The 23,438-nt window shown below is 40.5% G+C and overlaps 1 protein-coding gene and 1 long non-coding RNA gene across 4 annotated transcripts in view; one reads left to right on the top strand and one right to left on the bottom strand.

Moving 5' to 3' along the window:
• Positions 1 to 1,386: 1,386 nt before the first annotated feature.
• Positions 1,387 to 2,074, bottom strand: LOC123388590. Its single transcript, XR_006603063.1, has 2 exons — positions 1,847 to 2,074; positions 1,387 to 1,644 (listed from the first exon to the last, which is right to left on the bottom strand). It is a non-coding gene; the product is annotated as an uncharacterized LOC123388590 (long non-coding RNA).
• The window catches only part of ZNF81 (zinc finger protein 81), a 110,196-nt gene continuing 88,806 nt past the window's right edge, over positions 2,049 to 23,438 (top strand). The window contains exons 1-3 of one of the 3 annotated variants that reach the window (XM_004754995.3): positions 2,049 to 2,175; positions 3,788 to 3,815; positions 8,048 to 8,284. In XM_004754995.3, the coding sequence (XP_004755052.1) occupies positions 8,213 to 8,284 (72 nt within the window). In that variant the 5' untranslated portion in view covers positions 2,049 to 2,175; positions 3,788 to 3,815; positions 8,048 to 8,212. The other 2 variants (XM_013057565.2, XM_013057566.2) reach the window with 2 other exon arrangements.

Raw genomic sequence — 23,438 nt, 5'->3', positions numbered from 1 at the left:
TATTTGATGGATGAACAAATAGGGTCTTAAATACTTACAAGTTCTCCATCTCTATAGCATTTCCTGCATTACTGCTACCGAATCAATTTTATAATTAGTTGTGTCACCCAGAGAGGCCTACAAGTCTTTTGGAGGGAATAATTTATCTCTTAAGACAGTGACCCTGGTTGAGTATGATTTACTGCTCTCTACATGTGTGGTAAAGCTACCAAAAATAAAGCAATCACTCCACATATAGGAGAAGCAGAAATCACTTCAGTATCGGCATGAACAAGTAAATGAGTGAAGAGTAAATACTTAAGATCATTCTGATAAAACAAAAGGCTATGAAGAAAACTAAGGCATAGTGAGGAGCTAGAGAGTAGTGGGGGTAGGTCAGGGAAGGAAGACATCTAAAGAAAAGACCTTGGAGCAGGCGTGATGGAGTGAGCCCTAGGGCCAGAGCAGGGGCTTCAATAAGTGTCAAGGTCAAGGGGCTCCTGCCTCTCTGCTCATCCCACCATTGGATGGCATTTCTGGGCTGGGCCCAACCATCTTCTTTCCCTATTCAAGGAAGGGATGGTCATTTTCTCCCTGCACTTAGTCACTTAGACACAAAGAAGCAGCTGGGATTTCCAACCCTGACCAGACATAAGGGGTATTTAGACACAATGTTCTACACCTAAACTTTATTGTTTTCAGGAAAACGGGACTCAGTTCCCTTTGCAGTTCACACATAGCCCCATTTTGCCTTAAGGTCACCCAAACATGGCTTCATTTCTATTTCACCTGATCTTCATCATTCCTCAGAATCCTATAACTCTATCTTTTCCTTTGTTTAGTGGTTCCTTGGTTCCTCTGGTGTGTGGTCTCCCTCATTGACTGATGGATCTGTCAGACTACAAATTAGTCCCAGATGGTCTCAGGCTGAGTGCAGCACCCTCACATTCCAGACTGTGAAACTGAGCCCCAGAGGGGATGTGACTGGACAGAGAGCATCTAGTAAGTCCATACCTGAGCCTGTGTCAGGTCGCCTCAAAGTACCTTCCTCACCCGAGAATTCGGAAAAGCCTTCAGCGGGGTACAGAGCCTTCTACCTGGAGGAGATATTTGAACCTGGTTTTGAAGGAAAAGTAGGCATTCCCAGCTAAAGTCCAACAGGATGTCTTCCTTTTCTACCCCAGTGACATGTCCTAGAAGGGTATGGGCATCTCCAGAATTTCTATATTAGAAGTAATATTAGGGATGGCAAACCAGTTCAAGGGTAGAATCAGTCTTGTCTTAAAGCCACATTTTTCAAAGGGCATTATCACAATGCAGATTTTATTCTATGTGGAAATAAAAATAATGGTTTCCTAAAGATGTTTTTATTGACATATTGCTTCAGATTAAGGAAAAGTCAAAAAGTATTATTGGTACATATTTTATTTCATCTGGGGCTGCTGAAGTGGGAGACAATGTGGACTATGGGAGCGTCAGACCCCGCAGCCAACCCCTACAAGCACAACACAGGGGAATCTGACACTGACTTCCCTTTTTCCCTCCGTGCTGTATCCTAGGAGGCTTGCCCACCCCCAATTTCTTCCCCTTCTTTGCTCGTGGTATGTTCCAGGAGAGGACTGTAAACCAGTCTGACTTCTCCCCTCCGTTCACGCCGTGTGGTATCTGCCGAGAGAGAATAGCCACTGGAACCTCTGCATCTTTCCAGAAGCCCTACAGCTTCTCTGAACATTATTAGATAGATCCAGAGTACAGATCCAAAGACCCCCTCCTCCAGGAAGACCGCCCCAAAGAACGTCGCTTCCCATGCTTCCCGCCACTGAGACAGGTCCACGGCTCTGCTCTGTGAGTTTAGAGGCTTCCTTACCCTCGGTACGGAATGGTCACTCCCCCAACATGGCGCACCCCACTGGATGCGCGGCCTGGGCGCGGCCATGTTCCCCGCCTGACAACGCGGCCGAGGGGCGCTGAACGCGCCAAAGCATCGATTCCGTAACATCTCCATGTTGACTCTGGGTTGACAGCGTCTTCGAATGTGGTTCTGCGCGTATGCAGGACCACGCCCCCTTCGTTCGTCGCCCCAAACCCGGAGAAGGGGCGGTGCTAGGGGTGGTGACCGGAAGCGGCTCCGGTTCTCAGCAGTGGTTTAATAGTTGTCAGGAGGATCTCAGTGCTCTGTGTCGGAGGGATGTGGAGGTGATGGGGCCCCGGGGAGCGTGAGTGTTGGGGAATTCTGTGTGGTCAGTGGTGGAATCGGTTGTCTAACCGTGGCTGGATGATTCGATCATTATTTTGCAGGCTTTCCTCTTTTCTCAACGTTAAGGTCCTGAAGTTCACTCTAAGACCCCCAAGGTTCGGTACATTACGTTCTAAGTGTTCCCTAAAAGTTGATTTTTTTCTTCTGCCCGCGAGTTATTTAGAAGTGTGTTTTTAGTTTCCAGAAGTTTATTTTTTTTAATAGATTTCTAGCCTTAGTTTTCTGTGGTCAGAAAAATGTCTACGTGCAGCTCATTCCTTCAAACAGGAGGAGACTCGTGGCCTAGGCCATGGTGAATTTTTATAAATGTTCCGTATTTTAATCAAAAATTATATTTAGTTGTTTGGTTGTCACCCGTGTCATACACAATTTACATTCTTTGTTGTCCTTTTCTCCTGTTCCCGAGGGGAGAGAAATTCTCCAGTGTGTTGGTGTTGGGTCCATTTCTCCTTCCTGCTGCTGTTCACGATGCATTTTGAGTTCAGTGTTGTATAAAGTGTGAGACTTAGATTGAAGCTCATCTGTTTGGACGTCCAATTACTCAGGCACCATCTGTTGAAGACTATGCTTCCTTCCTTGACTTATTTTGCACCTTTGTGAAAAATAAATCGCACATACTTGTGTGCGGCTATTTTTAGGTTCTTTATTCTGTTCCATTGATCTGTGTGTCTGTCTGGTTTTGTAATGAATGTGTAGAAATTCGTCAGTACTGTATGAATTTATGTGGTCTTGTGATTTTTCTTCTTTAGCTTGTTAATATGGGAGATTGCACTGATTGATTTCTGAATGTTGAACCAGCCTTACATTCCTGGAATAAACCTCACTTGGTTGTGGTGTATAATTCTTTTCATGTGTTGCAGGAATGGATTAGCTACTGCTTTTTTTTTTTTTTTAAAGGATTTTCTGCCACTCGGTTTATGAAAGATATTGGTCTACAGTTTTAGTTTTTTGTACTGCTTTTGTCTGGTGTTAGTGTTAGAGTAGTACTGGCCTCATAGAATGAGGTAGGAATTATTTTCTGGAAGAGATTATGTAGAATTATGCTAATTTTTCCTTTAACCGTTTGGTAAAATCCTCCAGGGAAACCCTCTGGGCCTGGACATTTCCTTTTGGAAGCTTTTTGATGATGGCATCAACTTCTGTAGTAGTTATATGGCTTCAGGTTGTCTATTTAAATCTTTTTTTTTTAAGAGAGATATTTAATAGTGGGTGAGTTGTGGAAGTTTGTGTTTTGTGGAGAATTGGACTATTTCATCCAATTGAATTTATAATTCAATTTATGTGCGTTTAAGTTATTTGTGGTATTCCCTTACTTTTGTTTAATGGCTGCAGCATCTGTAATTATATCTTATGTTTCAGTTCTAATATTGGTAATTTGTATCTTGTTTCTTTTTCTCTTTATCAGTCTTGCTAGTGGATTACCAATTTTATCACTCTTTTCAAAGAACCAGCTTTTGGTTTCAGTGATTGTTCCGTATTGTTTTTCTGTTTTCAATTTTTTTTCTATATTTACATATATATTTTATCTCAACTATTTTTGTTTGTTTTCAGGTATACAATAGAGTGATTCAACAATTTGGTAAGTGTTTTCAGTTTCATTGCTTTCTGCTCTTATATTTATTGCTTTCTCCCTTCTGCTTGCTTTGGGTTTACTTTGTTCTTTTTCTAGTTTCTTGAGATGGGAGCTTAAATTATTGGTTTAAGACCTTAATTCTTTTTTCATATAAACATCTTAGTGCTATAATTTTCCCTCTTGACACTGCTTTATCTACATCCCCCAACTTTTGATATGTTGTATTTTTATTTTCATTCATGACTTTTTAATTTGCCTTGAGACCACCTCTTTGATCCATGGGTGATATAGAAATGTATTGTTTAATTTTCAAGTGTTTGGAGACTCTCCTGTTACCTTTCTGTTGTTGATTTCTAGTTTGGTGATATTAGAGGATATAGATTGCAATTGATGGAAGTTTGTTTAATGACCCTGGGTGTGGTATGTCTTGGAGAATGTTGCCTGGATGCTTTAAGAGAATGTGTTTTCTGTTAGTATTTGGCTGGAGTGGGGTGGTATTTAGTTAGGCAACCCTCTTCTTGGTCCTGTGGTTAAGGTAATTAGGCATTTCTCAGAGCTTTTTCATTTATGGCTGTTGACAGTTCTGAGTTATAAACTTCTCCAGTGTCCTGTTTCTGATATATGGGAGGAAAAGGAAACCTAGGGAACTCACGAGTGTGTCGTTCCTCAGGCCGTAAGATCCATGGACTGTTTGCCTTTCCTTTCTGTGTGTCAGAGTCTTACTATTTGTATTTGTTGTCTTATGTCATTTTTTTCCCTGGTCTCTTCTACATTTTTTTCTCTTCTGTTGTTTCCTGTATTAACTTTGTTAATTTACACCTTGCTAGGGAAGCGCCTGTTTCACATCAGGATTAAAATATGTTGCTAGGGACGCCTGGGTGACTCAGTTGGTTAAGCAGCTGCCTTCAGCTCAGGTCATGATCCCAGCATCCTGGGATCGGGTCCCACATCGGCAGGGAGCCTGCTTCTCTCTCTGCCTCTGCCTGCCATTCTGTCTGCCTGTGCTCGCTCTCTCTGACAAATAAATAAAATCTTTAAAAAAAAATGTTGCTATACAGTTATGCATAATATCCCACAATAACTACTTTGAAACACTGCCCTGAGAAAGATTTTCCACATATTTGGAAAAAATATATATATACATATATATATTTCTGTATATGCATGTATGTGTGTGTGTGTGTGTATATATATATTTTTTTTTATAACTCTTCACCTTGGGGTGCCTGGGTGACTCAGTTGTTTGGGCATCTGCCTTGGCTCAGGTCATGGTCTTGGGGTCCTCGGATCAAGCCCTGCATGGGGCTTCCTGCTCAGCAGGGAGTCTGTATCCTCTCTCCCTCTGCCCCTCCCCCACTCGTGTGTGCACACACTCTCCCTCTCTCTCTCACATACTCTCTCGCAAATAAATAAATCTTTAAAAAAAAACCCAACAACTCATCTCCTTTATCTAGTTTGCTAGGAGGTTATCTATGACATTGGTCATTTCAAAGGACCAGCTCTTTATTTTCTTTAAACCCCATAGTATATTTATTTGAGTTATTTAATTTTTTTATTTTTAAATTTATTTTTATATTTAATTTATTTTTAATTAATTTATTTTTATTAATGACTAGTTTATTTGGAGGGCTTTACCTAGTTTTGTTTTTCCTAATTCTAATGTTTTAGGCTGAATACCTAGCTCTTTTTTGTTATATTTATTTTTAATTACAATCAAGTCACTTAAAGCTGTAAATTTCACTCTGTATGACTTCCGTGTGTTCCATGATTTTTCCAAGACTCGTGTAGCTTCTGTATTGACTTCCCACTTTGACCCTTGGGTTATTTAGGCAAGTCTTCCTTTTTTTTTTTAAACAGACTTATTTAGATATACAAAATAGATTAGATCTATTCCAGTACTATAAAATTCATCTATTTAGAGTATACGTTCAGAGGTTATTGTTACATTCACAGAGTTGTACAGTCATCACCACAATCTGATTTTAGAACATTTTCAATACCTCTGAAAAGAAACCTTATACACATTAGCTGACATTGACCATTCATGCCACTCCACACTCCCAGACTAGGCAGCTACTAACCAATTTTCTATATCTACGTATTTGCCTATTCTGAATATTTCACATCAATGGAATAATAAAATATGGGGTCTTTTGCAATTGGCTTTGTTCCCATAAGATATTGACTTCAAGGTTTATTTATGCTGTAGCACCACGTGTCAGTACTTCTTTTTAATTGCCAAATAATATTCCATTGTATTGCTATACTAAATTTTTTGTTTATTCGTTTTCATTTGAAACCACCTCATTTGCCATTGAAGTGGTTTCCACTTTTTGGCTACTATGAATAATACCGCTGTGAACAGTTGTATATATAAGCTTTCGAGCAGACATGTGTTTCCATTTCTCCTGGCGAGGGACCTAGGAGTGGAGTTGCCAGATCATATAGTGACTCTATGGGTAACATTTTGAGGAACTGCCAAACTGTTTGTCAGAGTGGCTCTATACCATTTTATATTTCTACCAGCAACATATGATAGCTCCAGTTTATTCCCATCACACCAATACCTGCTACTGTCTTTTTTTAGCCCTTATTTTAGCCATCCTCATGGATGTGAAGCGGTCTGCTAATGAATGAAATATTTTGGTTTTGCTTTGCATTTCCCTAATGACTAATGATACTGAGCGTCTTATGTTATGATCAGACCATGTAGCCTATCAATTCCCAACATTAAAACATCTACCAGATTTTCTTTTTTTTTAAGATTTATTTATTAGAGAGAAAGCGAGCGAGTGACTGAGTGAGGGGAAGGTGGGAGGGAGAGACTCTTTCAAGTAGACTCCCTGCTGAGCCCAGAGCCCTACATGGGACTGGATCCCAAGCCCCATGACATCATGACTTGAGCTGGAACCAAGAGTCAGTTGCTTGACTTAACCAACTGAGTCACCCAGGTGCCCCTACTAGATTTTCTTCATGGCCAAGTTATTTAATGGAATTGTATACAAGTTCCATGGGCATCAGGAAAGAAAGCCTAGTCCTTCTCTGATACAACATCATGTTTATAGGTTTAAAATTCAATGTGTTCATGCCTTTTATTTTATTCCTTATTTACTTTCTTGTTTCCTCTTTATCCCATTTCTTACTTCTGCTTTTCTTAATTAAGTTCCTCTTCATCTTATAAAGGATACTTTCCCTTTCCCAGCAAGAACGACTAAATCTGTAGTGCTTTTATTGGTTGATCAGAATAAAATTGTTCCTCAGCGTAGACACAGAGGCATCCTCTCCTCCCTAGATCCTGTGAGAGGAGAAACACATTTACCTCTGACTATTCTGAGGTAGTTAAGATGTTGGAATCACAGGCTATTAGCATTTTCCTTATGGCCTATCTCTTCTGTTTTAAAAAAATCTTTTTCTGTGTGTTCCAAATCACAGTCAGGTTCTTAACATCTGTTAAACAGAACCGCGTTTATTTAAGCCTACCACGCAAAAAGTACTGTGTGTTAGTGTTGAGAAGGTGAATTTTGAAGCCGGGTAGACTGGCTTTGACTTTATCGCTAAGCCTCTGTCTCTGTGTGCATAAAATGAAATAATAGTAATTGTGGCAACACACAGGTGAGATGATCATTGTGTAAATTAAGTGAGGTACCCCCTTCCGCATATTATCTGATCCCTTAAAGTAATGACAGTACTTGCTAATGTGAATTAACTGTTCCCTGGACGACGATGATATACTGTGAAACTGTGAAGAAGAAAAAAAAAGCTTAGAGGTGTCTGGCTGGCTCAATCAGAGGAGCAGGCAACTCTTGATCTTGGGGTCATGGGTTCGAGCCCCACGTTGGGTGTAGAGGTTACTCAAATAAATAAAAACTTTAAAGAAAAAAAAAGTTCCCTAGGCCAGCCTGCTGCCAGGTGCCTTATAAACGTCATCTCGTTGAATTTTCACAACTCCTTGAGGTGAAGAGTTTTGACTCATTTTGAAAAGAAAACTTGAGAAACGTTTTTATATTCTCGTCACTACAAGTTGCCAAAGCTAGAATTTAAGGCTTTAGTGATGGTCGTCTGTATCTCATGGTCTTGCTTATATTCCATTTTGATAGATGACTAGAATAGGTCATGCCTTTTGACTGGACTGTGTCTACCCCACAGTATGCAAGGCCAGGGACTGTACTTTGGTACCCCCCGGAAGCATTTCTGGGGTGAATGCTGAATGACTGACCATGTGGACACTGTCTTTCCAGGTTTCTTGGAGTCCTCGTGGAGCCTGTGGGCCAGACCCCGTAGTGGAGGCCACAGGAGCTGCTTCCTGGCCCCGACAGCTCTCACTGAGTCCACGGACCCCTTGGCTTCAGGCTTGTGGGAGGAGCATCAGCAAGAGAGCTGGAGGGCTGAGGTCCAGTGGGAACATGCCAGCCAACCGGAGCTCTCCTGGGCCATCCCTGGCTCTGGGCATGGGGACCTGTGACGACTCCTGTGAGGTGAGGAGGAAGAGGGGCCCAGGGCCAGGAATTCATCCAGAATGAAAGATAATGTCTTATGATTTTGATTTGTATGACTTTTTCCTTAAGCAAGCAGCATAATCAGGGAATTTTTATGGGTCATTCATGTCCCTTGTGTGAAGTTCCTAATCTTTATTACTTCCCTTCTTTGGGTGGCTTAAACTCATTTGATGTTCTTTTTCTAGCTCCTTTAGGTGTAAGGTTAGGTTGTATATTTAAGATTTTTCTTGCTTCTGGAGATAGGTCTGTATTGCTATATAATTCCCTCTTAGGACTGCCTTTGCTGCATCCCAAAGGCTCTGGACTATCCTGTTTTCATTTTCATTTGCTTCCATGTATTTTTTTAATTTCTTCTTTAATTTCTTGGTTAACCCACTCATTCTTTAGTCGGACATTCTTTAACCTCCATGTATTTGTGGCCTTTCCAAATATTTTCTTGTGGTTGACTTCAAGTTTCACAATGTTGTGGTCTGAAAATATGCATGGTACGATCTCAGTCTCTTTGTACTGGTTGAGGCCTGATTTGTGACCCAGGATGTTATCTATTCTAGAGAAGGTCCCATGTGTACTCAAAAAGAATGTATATTTGGCTGCCTTAGGAGAAAATGTTTTGAGTATATCTGTTAAGTCCATCTGGTCCAGTGTGTCATTCAAAGCCCTGTTTCCTTGTTGATCTTCTGCTTAGATGATCTGTCCATTGCTGTCAGTGAGGTGTTAAAGTCCCCTACTATCATTGTATTATTATCAATAAGTTCTTTATATTTGTTATTAATTGATTTATATATTTGGCTGCTCCCAAGTTGAGGGCATAAATATTTACAATTGTTAGATCTTCTTGATGGATAGACCCCTTAATTATGATTTAATGCTCTTCTACATCTCTTGTTACAAGCTTTGTTTTAAAATCTTGTCTGATGTTAGTATGGCTACTCCAGCTTTTTTTGATGTCCATAACATGACAAATGGTTCTCCACTCCCTCCTTTTAATCTGGAGGTGTCTTTGGGTCTAAAATGTGTGTCTTGTTTTTTATATCCATTCTGATACCCCATAACTGTTGATCGGGGCATGTAGCCCATTTACATTCAGAGTGATTACTGAAAGATACAAATTTGTTGCCATTGTATTATTTGTTAAGTGGTTGTTTCTGGAGCATTTCTCTTTTCCTTTCTAGTCTTTGTTGCTTTCAGTCTTTCTTTCCCACACAGAGTCCCCTTTAATATTTCTTGCAGGGCTGGTTTGGTGGTCTCAAACTCCTTTAGTTTTTGTTTGTCGGAAACTCTTCATCTCTCCTTCTATTCTGAATGACAGCCTCGCTGGATACAGTATTCTTGGCTGCATATTTTTCCCAGTCAGCACATTGAATATGTCCTGCCCCTCTCCTCTGGCCTGCCAGGTTTCCATGGCAAAATCTGCTGCTAACCTTACTTGTCTTCCCTTATAAATTAGGGACTTCATTTCCCTTGCTGCTTTAAGGATTTTTTCCCCTTATCTCTGTATTTTGCAAATTTTACTACAATGTGTCTTGGTGTTAACCTGCTTTTGTTGATTTTGATGTAGTTTTCTGTGCCTCCTGTGTTTGGATGTCTGTTTCCTTCCCCAGATTAAGGAAGTTTTCACCTATAATTTTTTCAAATAAACCTCAGCTCCATTTTCCATCTCTTCTTCTTCTAGGACTCCTATAATATGAATGTTATTATGCTTTATGGAGTTCTTGAGTTCCCAATTCTATCATTATTTTACATAATTTTGTCCTCTGTATCATTTATTCATTCCTCTGCTTCTTCCATCCTTGTGGTCATTACATCCAGTCCATTTCACATCTCAGTTATAGTTTTTTGAATTTTGGCCTGATAGTTTGAGTTAGGTCTTTTATCTCTGCAGCCAGGGTTTCTTTGGCATCTTCTATGCTCTTCTCAAGCCCAGCTAGTAACCTAATGGTTGTTGCTTTGGGTCAGACATATTACTTACATCCATTTCAGTTAGATCCCCGGCCTGAACTTGTCTTGTTCTTTCTTTTGGGATGAATCCCCTATTCTGGCATTTTGTCTAGGTCTCTGGGCTGTTTTTTTTTTAAGATTTTATTTATTTTTTTGAGACAGAGAGAGAGAGAGCACAAGCAGTGCGGAGGGGCAGAGGGAGAGGGAGAAGCAGACTTACTGGTGATATAGACCCTGACCTGGGGCTCTATCCCAGGACCCTGAGATCTGATCTGAGCCGAAGGCAAACACTTAACTGACTGAGCCCCCCAGGCGCCCCTAGGTCTCTGTTTTCTCCTCTGTGTTAGGAAAGTCTGTAATGTATCTTGCTTCTGAGAGTAATGGCCTAATGAAGAAGTAGTCTTATACTGTCCAGCACCTGATGCTTCAGGAAGTGTCTCTGGTGTATGCTGTGTGCCTTCTGCTGCTGTGTTTTCACTGCTTTTTCCGTCTGGTCAGTCTCCTGCAGAGTTTCTCCTTGGCTGCAGTGGGGAGCATTTGGACCTTGGCCAGAGTGTGTCGAGTTTTAACTAGGTGCACTCTGGTCTGCTTGCTGAAAAGAGACCTGATGCTTTTCCAGTCAAGCTGAAGCTTTGCAGCACTCTGTGGTCAGGAGATGTGGTATATGCGGGGGTGGAGGGGGTTGTGCTGGTCTTCTCAGGGAGGAGCCTCTTGCCCTGGGTCTCAGGTACACCGGCCCTAGTAAAGAAACACCTGCTGAGCACAGAGAGGTGGGGCTTGGTGTAAGTGGCTCCAGCCCCCACTGTGGGTGCTGTGCTGCTCCCTGACTTCAGTGCATCCTACTGGGTAGGGGAGAAGAATCACACCAGCCCTCTCTCTCATCCCCTGAGAGGGGATTCTGTGCCCGTTGCTGTCCAGGAAGCCCTCAAGAGAGAGCAGACCCTCTCCCCTCGTATGTCCCAGGTGTCCCTTAGATCCCTGCCTTCACCCTGTTCATGTCCAGGCCACCTTCCCACCTTGCAGTGTAGGGCACCTGTCTTTTATTCCAGGAAGGCCAGCTGCATTTCAAAGCTTCAAACTTTAGGGACCCAGCATGGTGTGGTCCTTCAGTGGTCCTCTGGGGGCGGGTCTTGACGCACTGGGGCTGGTGCCAATTTGTCCCAAAAGGGCAGTCACACCAAAGCACAGGGGCTTGGAGTTTAGAGTAAAATACAACAAAATGACAGTGTCCAGGTTAGCCGCCCTCAGTAGGTGTCTCTGGTCCTATGCTAAGTGGCAGGGGAGCACAATGGTGCCTGCTGGCTCTTTTGGCCCCTGAGAGGCAAGGCCAGTTCTCCCCAGTGTCCTCCAAGAAGGGAAACTGTCTCTCCCAGTGTGTCCCAGGGAATCCTCAGAGCATGCCGTCGGCCCTGAGGCCTCTGCCCTCCTTCTCTGCAGGAAAGCCATGGCACCTGCTGGGCTCACACCAGCCATGGCACGGACCTCTAAAACTCTAGTCTTTGAGCTCCACCTCTTGTAAGAACTCACAATGATCAGCCCCTCTCATTTTTCCAGTCAGTACCTCTGGGGAAGTGTTTTCCTTGTGTGATCTCCTGTTCATTCTTTTTTTTTGTTTTTTTAAAGATTCTATTTTTGGGGCGCCTGGGTGGCTCAGTGGGTTAAAGCCTCTGCCTTGGGCTCAGGTCATGATCCTAAGATCCTGGGATCGAGCCCGACATCCGGCTCTCTGCTCAGCCCTGGAAGCCTGCTTCCCTTCCTCTCTCTGCCTGCCTCTCTGCCTACTTGTGATCTCTGTCAAATAAATAAAATCTTTTTTAAAAAGATTCTATTTTTAAGTAATCTTTTTACCTAACATGGGCTTGAACCTACAACCCCAAGATCGAGTCACAGGCCCCACCAACTGAGCCAGCCAGGAGTCCCAGGATTTCATTCTATTTTATGGCTGAGTAACATTTCAGTGTGTGTGTGTGTGTGTGTGTGTGTGTGTATACCACATCTTCTCTATGCTTTCATCTATTGATGGACACCTGGGTTCCTTCCTTAATCTTAACTATTGTGAATAATGTTTCAATAAACATAGGGGTACACATACCTTTTCGAATATGTATTTTCATTTTCCTTGGGTAAGTACCCAGTTGTGGCATCAGTGGATCGTGGAGTAATTCTATTTTCAATGTTTTGAGTAACCTTCCCACTGTCTACCCGAGGTGATTGTACCTGATTCCATTCCCACCCGCAGTGCATGAGGCTTCCTTCTTCTCCACATCCTCCCCCACACCTGTTATATCTTCCCTGTTTGATTCTAGGCATTTTGGCTGTTGTGAGGTGACATTTCATGTGGTTTTTTATTGGCACTGTCCTGATAATTAGTGATGTTGAGCATCTTTTCATGAGCCAGTTGGCCACCTGTCTGTCTTTTTTGGAAAAGTATCTATTCAGGTCCTCTGCCTGGTTTTTAATCAGATGATTTTAGGGTTCTTTGTATATTTTGGATATTAACCCCTTATTGGACAGATATTTGCACATATCCTTTTCTTTTCACTAGTTTGCCTTCTTACTTTTTTTATTTTTTAAAAAGATTTTATTTGTTTATTTGACACACAGAGAGAGATCACAAGTAGACAGAGAGACAGAGAGAGAGAGAGGAGGAAGCAGGCTCACCGCTGAGCAGAGAGCCCGATGTGGGGCTATATCCCAGGACCCTGGGATCACGACCTGAGCCAAAGGGAGAGGCTTTAACCCACTAAGCCACCGAGGCACCCCTTGCCTTCTTATTTTGTTGATGGTTTCCTTTGCTGTGCAAACCTTTTTCTTTTGGTACAGTCCCAATAGTTTATTTTTGCTTTTGTTTCTCTTGCCTCAGGAGACATATCCATAAATATGTTGCTAAGGGCAATGTCCAAGAGATTACTATCTGTATTTTCTTTTAGGATTACTGTGACTTCAGGTCTCACATTTAGATCTTTAATCCATTTTAAGTTTATTTTTATATATGTTGTAAAAAAGGTACCCCATTTTCATTATTTTGCATGTAGCTGTCTTGTTTCTGATCCTAGAGGAAAAGCTTTCAGGTTTTCACTATTGACTATGATGTTAGCTGTGAGTTTTTTATATATGGCCTTTATTATGTTGAAGCATGTTCCCTCCAAACCTACTTTATTGAGAGTTTTTATTATGAATGGATGTTATCCTCTGTCAAATGCTTTTTCTGCATCTGTTGAGATGGTCATATGGTTTTTATCCTTTCTCTTGTTAATGTGTTGTATGACACTCACTGGTTTATGAGTATTAAACCCCCATTACATCCCTGGAATAAATTTCACTTGACTATGGATTAGGGTTAGGGTTAGGATTTTTAAAAATATATTGTTGGATTCAGTCTGCTAATATTTTGTTGAGGATTTTTGCATCTATGTTCATCAGAGATACTGGCTTGTAGTTCTCTTTCGTTGTAGTATCCTTGTCTGGTTTTGGTATCAGGAAAATGCTGACCTTGTAGAATGAATTTGGAAGTTTTCCTTCCTCTTCTACTTTTTAAAATAATTTGAAAAGAATAGATAGTAGCTCTTTTTTATCTTTTAAAAAGATTTGTTTATTTATTTGAGAGAGAGAGTGTGTGTGTGTATGTAGGGGCAGAGGGAGAGGAGGGAGGAGAGAGAGAATGTTAAGCAGTCTCGAAGCTGAGTGTGGAGCCTGATGAAGGTCTCCATCCCATGACCCGGAGATCACAACCTGAGCTGAAACCAAGAGTTAGGCACTCAACTAACTGCACACCCCGGCACCTCAGTAGTAATTCTTTAGAATTCACCTATGAAACCATCTGGTTCTGGACTTCCATTCTTTGGGAGTTTTTTGACTACTGATTCAATTTCATTGCTGTTAATCAGTCTGTTCAAATTTTCTGTTTCTTCCTCCAATCAGTTTTGGGAGATGATATTTCTAGGAATGTATCTGTTTCTTCTAGGCTGTCCAATTTGTTGGCGTATTATGTTTTATGATATTCCCTTATGATCCTCTGTATTTCGGTGAGGTCACTTGTCCTGTGTCTTTTTTCATTTCTGATTTTATTTATTTGAGTATTCTCTTTTTTTCTCAATGAGATCAGGGTTTATCAATTTTGTTGATCTGCTTCATTGCCCTTTTCTGGTTTTTTTTTTGTCTTTGTCTCATTTATTTTTGCTCTAATATTTTTATTTCCTTCCTTCTCTAGATTTGGGCTTTGTTTGTTCTTCTTTCTCTGGCTCCTTCAGCTGTAAGATCAGGTTATTATAATATGAGATTGTTCTTGCTTCTTGAGGTGTAGGCCTGATCTCAGTACACTTCCCTCTTAGAACTGTTTTTGCCGAGTCCCAAAGATTTGGGACCATTGTGTTTTCATTTTCACCTGTCTATATATATTTTTTACTTCCTCTTTGACCTCTTGATTGACCCATTTGTGGTTCACTAGCATGTTGTTAGCCTCCATGTGTTTTATTCTTTCCAGAGTTTTTCTTCTACTTGATTTCTAGTTTCATAGCTTAAGGATTTTTAAAGGTTTTTTTTTTTTAATGTTAGGGTTCATGACCCATTATGGTTCTTGTATGTTTTTGTGAATATTTTTTGCCACTTTGTGATTTAACATTAGTTTTTAGTTTTATTTACAAGTGGTAAAGGGTGGCAAACAGCTTTTGAGGTTGTCTTTTAAAAATGGCTCTTTCCTGCTTTGTTTTTTGTCAGATTTTGGCTCCCTGGAGGCAAGCACTCTTAACTCTGCTTAATGGATTTGATATTTTTAAAAAAATTTTGGCCCTTGGGACGCCTGGGTGGCTCAGTTGGTTAAGCGGCTGCCTTCGGCTCAGGTCATGATCCCAGCATCCTGGGATCGAGTCCCGCATCGGGTTCCTTGCTCAGCAGGGAGCCTGCTTCTCCCTCTGCTTCTGCCTGCCACTCTGTCTGCCTGTGCTCACTCTCTCTGATAAATAAATAAATAAAATCTTTAAAAAAAAATTTGGCCCTTAACGTTTGACTTTCCATTAAGGAAGATGGAAATTTAGCTTTTCCATACACCCCCACTAACATACACATTTGCCTATAAATAGTATTGTTTTGATCAGCTTCCTCATTGGTGTTTATTAAAACTGTTTATAGTTCAGTCATGGAGTAGCTATGCTGTGATTACTATTTCTGCACAATTCTTTCTTTTCCCTGGAAATTTTTAAAAAAGATTTTATTTATTTATTTGACACAGAGAGAGATCGCTTCTCGGCCTTTTGGCTAAGATCAAGTGTATTTGACGCAGAGAGAAAGAGCACAAGCACGGGGGAGTTGGAGAGGGAGAAGCTGGCTCCCTGTTCAGCAGGGAGCCCAATGTGGGTTTGATCCCACAACCCTGAGATCATGACCTGAGCCAAAATTGAGTCAGACACTTAACTGACTGAGGCACCCCCGCACCCCACGTGCTGTTTTTGTTTTATGGATGAGGCATCTTATCATTATAAGGATATTAATGAGTTTTTTTTAGTTTAATGATATCAACATGTGGCTCAAAAATTTAAAAATATAAAACTATATAAAATTTACAAATATAAAAGTAATAGTCTAAATTATCTTTCTCTTTAGCTCAGTTCTCTCTAATACATTTAACCAGGTTAGTTCGTTTTCTCTGTGTGATTAGGGATTTTTGATGCAAATAAAAGCAGCTGAAAACACATTCTTATTTTATCCTTTTTATTTCACAAAATGGTGACCTACTAAATAAATTTTTATCAGTTTTGTTAATTTTGGTGAAATATAATATGAACTACAAACAATGCTGCCGTGAACATTTTTATCATGTCCCCAATATACATGTATATCCCTGTCTCTTAACTATTTACATGGTGGTGGAGTTAATGGGTCATAGATTAAGCCTATCTTTAAAAGATATTTATTGTAAGATACAACATATGTACAGAAAAGTGTGCAAGACAGACATGTCTAGCTCAGTGATTTTTTTCACTGTGTAGATCTAGAAAGTATCCAGAGTTAACATTCCAGAGTCCTCCTACTCCCAAAGATAACTGCTATCCTGATAAGTGATAACTACTATCACTTACATTAAGAAGAAGATTATAAGCCACAGAGTGGGAGAAGAGATAGACAAGACCGGACATATACCAAGCATATATAAAGAACAACCAAACAATAAGAAAAAGCGGACTACCCAGTAGTCGGAGGCTTTATTTGAACAGATACGAAACAAAAGAAGATACCCAAATAGCTAATAAACAACTGAGACCGTGCTCAATCTCATTAGTCATCAGGGAAATACACAGTTTAAAGTACAGTGTAATACCATTACACTTTCACCAGAAAGGCTAAAATTTAGAAGACCGAGGGGCACCTGGGTGGCTCAGTTGGTTAAGCGTCTGCCTTCAACTCAGGCCATGATCTCTGGGTCCTGGAATCGAGCCCCACGTTGGATTTTGGCTCAGCCAGGAGTCTGCTTGTCCCTCTCCCTCTGCCCCTCCCCCTGGCTCCTGCTCTCTCTCTTTCTCTCTCTCAAATGAATAAAGAAAAATCTTAAAATAAGACTGACAGTGACAAGCATTGGGAGGCTAGAGAGCCATATCAGCAGCTCGTGCTATGGTCAGCAATACAGCTGTTGATATATTAGCTCATGTCTGCACGTCTGTACTGCCGGTGGGACCGTAAATTGGCACAACCTCTTTGAAAAACATTTTAGCCTTCTTCATCCAGGCACGTGTAGACCCTATGTGGAAACAGTTCTCCTAAGAAAAAATGCAACAGAAATCCTTGGCTGATACACCAGGACACATGTATAAACGCTCACCGTAGCTTTCCTTATAACAGCCAGAACCTAGAAATAACTTTAATGTCCATTAATAGCAGACCGGATAAAAAGGTTGAACACAAAATCGAGTGAAAGAAGCCAGACCCGAAAGAATTTGTGCGATTACCATTCACAGAAAGTTTTAAGACAGGCCAAATGAATCTGTATTGGGTGTATAGTGAGGGGGTAAAACTAGAAAGCAAACCAGGGAAGTGTTTACTGTTAGAGGCAGTACAGTGGTTTCCTTGATTGGTGGGGGTTGGGTGTTGGAGGAGGAAAAGAGGCGTGAGGAAGGCTTCTGGGCAAGGAGCTGGCCATGTTCTGTTCCCACACCGGGGTGGAAATTAGGTAGGTATTAGCCTTGAATAATTAGTAAGCCAGGTATTTGTTTCCTGTATCTTTACGTGAATACTGTTTTTCATAATAAAAATCTCTTGAAAAGGAAAAATATATGTACCCTCTAATTGTTTTACTAAGTTTTAAATTTTTAATTCCAGTATTAACATACAGTGTTCTATAAGTTTCAAGTAGGCAATATAATGATTTAATAACTATACATTATATAATGCTCATAATGCTCATCACGGGAATTTATATAATTATATAACTTATATGATTGTATAATGCTCATCACGGTAAGTGTGCTTTTAATCCCCTTCACCTGTTTGACCCATCTGCCACCCATCTCCCCTCTGGTAACCATCAGTTTGTTCTCTATAGTTGAGAGTCTATTTCTTGGTTTGTCTCTCGCGTCTCTATTTTTTTTTCCCTTTGCTCATTTGTTTCATTTCTTAAACTCTACATATGAGTGAGATCATAGTCCCAAGGTATTTGTCTTTCTCTGATTGGCTTATTTCGCTTACTGCTGTACTTTCTGGATCTGTCCATGTTGTTGCAAGTGGCAAGATTTCATTCTTTATGGCAGAATGATATTCCATTACACACACACACACACACACACCCCATATTTATCCATTCATCTATGGATGGACACTCGGGTTGCTTTCATAATTTGGGTATTGTAAATAATGAATAAACATAGGGGTGCATGTATCTCTTTGAATTAGTGTTTTCGTATTTTGGGGGTAAATACCCAGTAGTGTGATTACTGGATCATAGGGTAGTTCTGTTTTTAACTTTTTGTGGAGCCCCCCCCCAATACTGTTTTCACAGGGCTACACAGTTTGCATTCCCACCAACAGTACACGACTGTACCTTCTGATTTTGACTTCAGTCTCCTCCCATATACACTTTCTTGCAAAGGCAGCTCCCCCCCTCACACCCCTATATCTGTTTTTACACTTCCAACACTTGCTTTTCTTATTTAATAAAAAATCTTGGTGATCATTCAGTGTGATGAGTTGACTTTTCCTTTTTTTTCTAAAGACTTCCTTATTTGAGAGAGAACTTGAGCATGAGCAGGGGGAAGGGCAGAGGGAGAGAATCTCAAGGAGATTCCATGCTGAGCGTGGAGCCTGAGAGGAGTCTTGATCTCACCACCCTGAGATTGTGGCCTGAGCTAAAACCAAGAGTTGGATGCTTAACAAACTGAGCCACCCAGGTGCTTCTAGTTCCCTATTCTTTTTTTTTTTTTAAATAAAGATTTTATTTATTTATTTATTATTTATTTTTAAAGATTATTTATTTATTTGACAGAGATCACAAGTAGGCAGAAGTAGACAGAGAGGCAGGCAGAGAGAGAGGGGGAAGCAGGCTCCCTGCTGAGCAGAGAGCCCGATGTGAGACTCAATCCCAGGACCCTGGGATCATGACCTGGGCGGAAGGCAGAGGCTTAACCCACTGAGCCACCCAGGCGCCCAAGATTTTATTTATTTATTTGACAGACAGACATCATAAGTAGGCAGAGAGGCAGGCAGAGAGAAGGGGGAAGCAGGCTCCCTGCTGAGCAGAGAGACCGATGCAGGGCTCCATCCCAGGACCCTGAGATCACGACCTAAGCCGAAGGTAGAGGCTTTAACCCACTGAGCCACCCAGGCACCCCTCCTTATTCTTTTTAAAGGGTGAATTGGAATCTTACTCTAATATATGAACATTTTAAGGTATTTCCAATCTTTTGCTATTACAGTGCTACAGTGAAAGTCCTTATACAGATTTCACTTAACACAAAAGGGAGTATGTTTGAAGAGAAATTCTGCAAATGGAATTCTCAGGACAAATGGTACATGCATTTTCATTTTTTGATAGATATAGCAAAGTGGCTTTCCTTGTGGATTGTATCAGTTATAAAAGAGGCCTGTTTTTACTCTACCCTTTGGAGCAGGGTTTTGTCATATTTAATTTTTCTTTTTGGCACCTCACATACATTAAAATATGGTATCTCGGTACAGATTTAATATGCATTTCTTTTAGTATGGCCGAGGTTAAATATATTTGACTGTGTTTAAAGAACCATTTATGATGTTCTTCCTGAGCTGATATAAATTTCCTTTGCTCATTTTTCTATCAGGTTGTTGCTATTTATTTATTAAGGAGAATAGCTCTTTTGTAGGGGACCCAAATATTTTTCCTCAGCTTCTCATTTGTCTTTTTTTTTTAATTTAATTTTATTTTTTTAGTGTTTTCTCCATGCATTTCACATAATTGTATTTATGAATCTTTATGTCCTCCGAGTTTTGTGTCAGAACTAGAAGGGCCTTCCCCAATGCTCAACTATGCTTTTAAAAAAAACCCTCTGTGTGTGTGTGTTTAGTACTTTCATATCTTTAGTTTTAACCTTTACTTCTCTCACTATCTAGATTTTTGGTGGTTGTTGTAAAAGCCTTAGCTAGGAATCCATTTTAATTCTTTTTTTTAAAGATTTGTTTATTTGAGAGAGAGAGAGAGAGATCATGTGTGTGTGTACATAGGGGAGGGGCAGAGGGAGGAGAGAATCTCAGGCAGACTCCCAACTCAGGGCTCAATCTCACCACCCATAAAATCTTGACCCGAGCTGAAATCATGAGTTGGACACTTAGCCCACTGAGCCATCCAGGCACTCCTCCATTTTCATTTTCTTCAAGATGCCTACTCATCTGTCCCAACACCATTTATTGAATAATCTGGATTTCCCCACTAACATACACTACTACATTAGTATGTGTATACATTCCAGTATATAACTCTGGTTGTATTTATGGACCTTATTCTGTGCCATTGACCTAATAATAGTCAAAATGCTGATGAATCACTAAATTCTACTCCTGAAGCCAATATTACACTATATGTTAACTAATTAGAATTTAAATAAAAACTTGAAACAGAAACCAAAAAATAATAATAATAGTCCTAATCTTTGATTCTAATTCCTCTGTGTTCATAATTTATTCTAATAGATTGTAGGGATAGGGCACCTGGGTGGCTCAGTTGTTAAGTGTCTGCCTTCAGCTCAGGTCATGATCCTGGGGTCCTGGGATTGAGCTCCACATCGGGCTCCCTGCTCAGCAAGAAGCCTGCTTCTCTCTCTCCCACTCTGCCTGCATGTGTTCCCTCTCTGGTTGTTCCTCTCTCTGTCAATAAATAAAGTCTTAAAAAAAAAAAAAGAAGTCGACCTACTTAAGAAAAAAAAAAAAAGAAAGATTGTAGGGCTGTCTCCAATTGCCCTTTTTCAAAAATTTACCTTTTTCTTGATTGCTTTAATTTCTGTTCACAATTTATAATCAGCTTACCAAATTTAAAAACGAATGTCCTTGCTGTTGTCAGTGAGCTTGTATTACATTTATATTTATATTTATATATTTATATTTATATATTTATATTTTAAGAATTGTCCCTTTATGACAATTCAGAATTCCTTCTAAAGAATAAGGTATGTTGTCTGTACTTCTTCAAGTAATCTTTGCATTTCAATCCATTAGTGTGTTAATATTTTCTTCAAATACATATATTTATTTGTTTTACATATTTTATTTATTAGAGAGGAGGAGCACAACTGAGGGAAAGAGAGAGAGCATGAGCAGGGCGAGGGAAAAATGAGGGAGGGTGAGGACCCTGAGATCATTGCTTGAGCTAAAGGCAGACGCTTAACCACCTAAGCCACCCAGGTGCAACTCTTCAGCTATATTTTTGACATCAGTTTTTGTTTCTATTATCTAAAGGAAAAAAATACAATGCAAATATGTATGAGCGTATATTACAAATTGGAATTAAAATTACAATTATATGCACAAGAGGTCATTGGAGAGTGAGTGAAAGGAAAAACAGAGTACTATGGTTCTCTTAGTCTTGTTTAGGAGAAGGATATGGATATTGATAGAGCTTGTTAAAGAAACATTTATGTAATTATGGTCTTAGGTTGGAATAAGTAAGCAGAAGAATAAATTAAAATGGGTAATTTTCAGATGAGCGTTAAGTGGGGAGACACCCAAAGTTTGATTGGTCAAGGAGATTAAAAGAAATGAAATGAACTACATAAATAGCAGAAATCAGTCTTAGTGTTATAGTAATCACATAGGATGATTCAGTTAAAATCATTCCTTAAAAGGGATTCTCGGACTGGATGGGGGGAAAAAAGCAAAAACTGTCCAACATCAAGCATTACCTTATAAACTTTTAAGTACACTTAAAATGAAAAGAGCCAGGAAATGTGAAAACAAAGGGACACAAAAAATGATACACTTGGCAAACAAGAACCAATGGAAATCTGGGGTTACATTTTTAAAAAGATTCTATTTATTTATTTGACACAGAGAGAGAGAGAGAGCACAAGCAGGCAGAGAGAGAGAGGGGGAAGCAGGCTTCCCGCCGAGCAGAGAACCTGATGTGGGGCTCAGTCCCAGGACGCCAAGATCATGACCCGAGCTGAAGGCAGAGGCTCAATCCACTAAGGCACCAGGCACCCCTGGGTTTGCATTTTTTTTTTAAGATTTTATTTATTTATCAGAGAGAGAGAGGGGGAAAGAGCGAGCACAGGCAGACAGAATGGCAGGCAGAGGCAGAGGGAGAAGCAGGCTCCCTGCCGAGCAAGGAGCCCGATGTGGGACTTGATCCCAGGATGCTGGGATCATGACCTGAGCCGAAGGCAGCTGCTTAACCAACTGAGCCACCCAGGCGTCCCTGGGGTTGCATTTTTAATTAGACCAGAGGGAATGGAAAAACATCACAAGGGATGAAGGTTCAAACTGTGAAATACTAAGAAATACAAAAATTATCAGCACACATATAGCTAAACTATGTAAAATTAAAACTAGCAGAAATAGTTAATTCTACCGTTAACTGTTTTAACCTACCCTTGATCACACAAAGAAAAGTAATCTAAAGCTTTGCTCTAATGTAGATTATCATATTCTATAACCACTGGGAATTAAATTCAAAATAAAAAATAAAAAGCTAGCAAAAATAAATTGTCTTACAAACATTAAAATATTTTACATGACTATGTGTTAAATAGAAAACAAGTAATATCACAGAATACATAGAGGTCGTCTTGACCCGAGCTGCCACAAAATACCTTAGACTCAGCGGCTTAAGCAACAGGAAATTTTCTTTTTCTCACAATTCTGGAGGCTGGAAGTCTGAGATCCAGAGATCCAGGCACCAGCAGGACCCTCCTCCTGGCTTGTAGGTGGCCACCATCTCACAGTCTTCATATGATCTCTGCGCATGCAGAGTGGGATTGCAGAGGGTAAGCAGGCTCTCTAGTATTTCTTTTAAGGCTGGTTATAGAAAGGCCCCAGTCTAAATCCCAGCATGCGGGCCCCATCCTCATGACCTCATATAATCCTCGGACTTTCCTTCCTGTTAAAAAGAAATGAGCTTTGAGGCACCTAGGTGGCTAAGTCAGTTAAGCATCTGCCTTTGGCTTAGGTCATGATCCCAGGGTCCTGGGATCCAGCTACGTGCCAGGCTCCGTGCTCAGTGGGGAGTCTGCTTCTCCCTCTCCCTTTAGCCCCTGCTCAGGCCCACTCTTCTCTCCGTCAAATGAATAAATAAAATCTTTTTTTTTTTTTTTTTTTTTTTTAAAGAGGGGCGCCTAGGTGGCTTAGTCGGTTAAGCATCTGCTTTCAGCTCAGGTCATGATCCCAGAGCCCTGGGATCGAGCCCTGCATTGGGCTCCCTGCTCAGCCGGGTGTCTGCTTCTCTCCCTCTCTCCCTCTGCCTGCCTCTTTGCCTGTTTGTGTTCTCTCTCTCTCTCTCTCAAATAAATAAATAAAATCTTCAATAAGAAATGAGCTCTCCACTGAGCCCCTTCCCCCACCCTACCCCTTTAGTATCCTTTCTTTCCTATATCACCACCTTTCCCCTTCTGTGCTGGTACCTTCCCAAAGCATATAACATGCAGTAATATTTTTCATCTCAAAAAAACTTCCCTTGACCCCTGATCCACTTGCAGCCGAGATGTTTCACTGAATAAATAATTCCTGTAAGCTCTCAGAGTAAACCTTCTGC

The sequence above is a fragment of the Mustela putorius genome, unplaced genomic scaffold (genome assembly GCF_011764305.1).
Source record: "Mustela putorius furo isolate JIRA1106 unplaced genomic scaffold, ASM1176430v1.1 tig00003903_pilon_pilon_pilon, whole genome shotgun sequence".
NCBI lineage: Eukaryota > Metazoa > Chordata > Mammalia > Carnivora > Mustelidae > Mustela > Mustela putorius.
The sequence above is the reverse complement of the archived record's forward strand: the minus strand, read 5'-3'. Positions and strand labels throughout refer to the sequence as shown.